The sequence below is a fragment of the Diabrotica undecimpunctata genome, chromosome 8 (assembly GCF_040954645.1).
Source record: "Diabrotica undecimpunctata isolate CICGRU chromosome 8, icDiaUnde3, whole genome shotgun sequence".
Classification (NCBI taxonomy): domain Eukaryota; kingdom Metazoa; phylum Arthropoda; class Insecta; order Coleoptera; family Chrysomelidae; genus Diabrotica; species Diabrotica undecimpunctata.
The window spans coordinates 79,767,489-79,770,979 of NC_092810.1; the positions used below are offsets into that span (position 1 = coordinate 79,767,489).

Here is a 3,491-nt window from a genome sequence, read left to right on the forward strand (position 1 = left end):
TAATTTATAAGCAATAAAATCAATAATTTATAATTTTTGTATAATAAAAGAAGTACTAAATGACTACAAAGAAACGTACGTTATTAAACCTTTTCTAACTTACGGAATATTTTTAACATGTTTAAAACTAAAAACGACTAAAACTTTCCAGCAAACAGTTGTTTACTACCGAAATTAACAAACACCGACGATGTTTAAAATTACACTGAAGAATAAAAATCAGGTGATACTGGCTGGTGATTTCATTTGATAAAAAGTATTTTACTCATCGCTAATATAAGTAGTGTACCATTAGTTTTTATTTTAGACATGTCGACCTGCCGTGATTATTTTAATATATTGGTCATCAGTTTTCTTAATTTAGGGATACTTTTATTGGAAGTTTATTAATGTGATTAATTTTTCCTCCTTTTTAATTACAAATAGATATTAAGAACAATATCGTCATGTTTTATTTCTAACTATTCTTCTCTTTGTTTTTTTACATACATTACTTTTTTATTTATTGTCATTTTTTAGTAAATTCTCATGTAGTATTATGTAAAACAGCGGTCCGCAACTTTTTTGATATTGCGACCCCAAAATTAAAAAAAGAGTTATGAGCGACCCCAGAAAAAAATCACTAAATTAACAAGTGCAAAGGTTGGTTCAGGACAAAATTAAGGTAAACTTCAATTATCGTCCATGTTGTACGTAGTTGTTTTTATTTCGTAAATTATGTTAAGGAGTTTATTTATTTTGGAAAGTAAGATTAGAGCTAACTATGCATTTAATATAATATTTATGATGGCATTAAATGAGACAAGCAATTATTTTAACATTTTATTTTTTAAAAAAATAGGTACATATACGTAATTTTACAAACTAATGTGAACCTTGTGCTTGCACACTTGCAGTCAGTATATTAATTCTTGGTGATATATTATCAGAAGGAGACACCCTCAAATCAGGTTCTACGTTAAGTCTGGAGTGATATTTTGTTTTTATAGCAGTCAATGTGGATAAAGCTGTCTCGCACAAGTATGTAGATGCGAATGGCAGCAATTTCAGCAGAGATGTTTTGTATAACAGTGGATATTCCTTTTCCATCATTATCCAGAACTTGGATAGATCCGTGGTTTTGAAAATAGATCGATGGGTTTCATCGGACAATAAATCGATCAGCTGCTCATTTTCTTTTAACTTCATCTTTACAGTGTTAAGATCACAAGTGAATGGATTAATCATCCATTGGTTGCTGTGTGATGTATCTGGGAATCGTATTACCATGTCTTGCTTAAGGCTTGTAAGATGCATGATGATTTTGGTTTTAATGTCTTTTTCGAGTTTTATATTATTTTCTTCAGAAAATTTGTTTAAACATGCAAACATCTCGTAGTTTTCAGCACTGATTTCGTCTATCCACAAACTTAATTTCCTACAAAAAGCTTTTATTTTGTTAGCCAAAATCAATACATTTATCTGTACTCTTCCCTTGTAACGATTGATTTAAATCATTCAGTTTTTCAAAAATGTCCGAAAAGTAGCTAACTGTTGCCAGCCAATTTTCATTCAAGAAATATTCCGCCAGCTTTGGTTCCCGTTCAAGTAGAAATATTCTGATTTCATCTGAGATCAAATACACGTTGGAGTATTTTTCCTCGCGATAACCACCTGACCTCCTTATGTAACAATAGATTTTCGTATTCTGATCCGAATTCGCGACACATTATTTTGAAAAGGCGACTGTTCAATGCGTGAGCTTTAATAAAATTTATCATTGTTACGACTTGTTGCAACACTTTATTTACAGCTGGTTGCAAATGTTTTGCTGCAAGGGTTTCACGGTGAATCATACAGTGAATAAAGCCTACGTGAGGTGCAATCTCAGTTACTTTTGCTTTGAATCCTGTTCGGGAGCCGGTCAATGCAGCTGCGTCTGTACACACAGATACACAATATTCCCACTTTATATAATGGATTTTAAAAAAGTTATTAACTGCATTAAAAATTGCTTCACTGGTTGTTCTTCCTTCTAATCCTTGACAAAATAACAAATCTTCGCATATGTCGTGTATCGGATAAATATCAGAAGTTCAGCTACATTAGTGCTTTCATCCAGCTGAATAGCATAATAGGGACTCCCTTTTACGAGATCTATAAGTTGTATTTTGATATTATCAGCAAGTAGATTGACACGACGATGAACAGTGTCACTTAATAGTGGAATTGTTTTCAGGACATTGCCATACGCCACTCTTGCATGATCGAAAACATTTTTATTGCAGCTAGCAAAATGAGTGCCTCGCCAATGTTGTGAGGTTTTTTTAGTTTTGGCAATCAAAAAGGCAACCTCAAAAGATGCTTGTAACGCTTTTTGGTTAACTGTTGTGTATTTTTGATAATTAACCTGCTGTGACGTTAGTTTGGTGGTATGTCATTTAAAATAGGATTCATCTTTATTCTTTAACTGTGGATGCTTAGTTTCTAGGTGCCTTTTCAATTTGGCCGGCTTCATGCTCTCGTTTGCCAAAACCTCCAAACAAACAACGTGCTGTGCACGTTGTTCAAAATTAAACACTGTACATTTAAAATCAAATTCTTTAAAAATGCGTTGACGCTTCCCAGTTGTCTCCGATGTAGCTGTTGCTTATTTAGTTAAAGTTGAAGCGTCACTCTCTGTATCGATGTGTACGGTAGATGTGGCTGTTGAACGTGAAATGACTCTACAATCATGGCTATTATGACTAATAGTTATAGTAGTAGAACTAGATGTTGCTCTGCTATTATCGATAGTAATAACACTACTAGTACTTGAAGTGGTGGCATTGTTTTCACGACTCATATTACTCGTAACAGTAGTTGTCATTGTAGAATCTGAGGCGACACTGTTGTCAAGAACTATGTATTTAATTTTTTTTTTGTTTTGTGATGCGTTATCAGGACTTCCGCCACCTGCATCTTTAGATGTGCGTTTTATTAGCCACTTATCTATTGTTAACTGCAATAATAAATACGTATTAAATTATGCTACTGGCATAAACCATGGCATTGCCGCGATGGCGCCTCACTTTATTTTCTAAGTATGAGTGCGCTGTTACTTATTGTGTGCGTGGTTATCCACGAGAACAATAATCTTCTAAAAAAGCTTTCTAGGGAAATAATCTTTGAAATCAATTTAGTACTTATAAATATAGAGGTTTGTATTTGCAATCGACAAAGCGGCAATGTGTAGGCACGTGCGGATAGAACTGACTGAACAGACAGACTAGCTGGACTGAACCAGAGAATAACCGAACACAAAGAGAAGCGACAGAACGGTCCAAAACGTGTACCATTTTTGTATACGCATGCCCGATTCTGGTTGTTTAACTGTCAAAAACACGTGCTTATTCTTTAATTCTGGTTGTTTTCGATAGTCCGTAGTCGTCTATGGTAAATACTCGACACAACAAGTGCATTTGACCATTTATATAATTTATTTATAGTTAAAAAATTATAGTTATAGTTTA

General features: G+C 33.7%; 1 protein-coding gene across 1 annotated transcript; it reads right to left on the reverse strand.

Annotated features, from left to right (window-relative positions):
* Positions 1–864: 864 nt before the first annotated feature.
* Positions 865–1,371, reverse strand: LOC140448926 (zinc finger BED domain-containing protein 5-like). The gene has a single exon (XM_072542060.1). It carries the CDS (start codon positions 1,369–1,371, stop codon positions 865–867), a length of 507 nt encoding a protein of 168 aa, XP_072398161.1.
* Positions 1,372–3,491: the final 2,120 nt, after the last annotated feature.

Excerpts from the sequence above, each read along its gene's own strand:
- LOC140448926 (XM_072542060.1), bottom strand. The coding sequence starts at position 1,371 with ATGTTTGCATGTTTAAACAAATTTTCTGAAGAAAATAATATAAAACTC.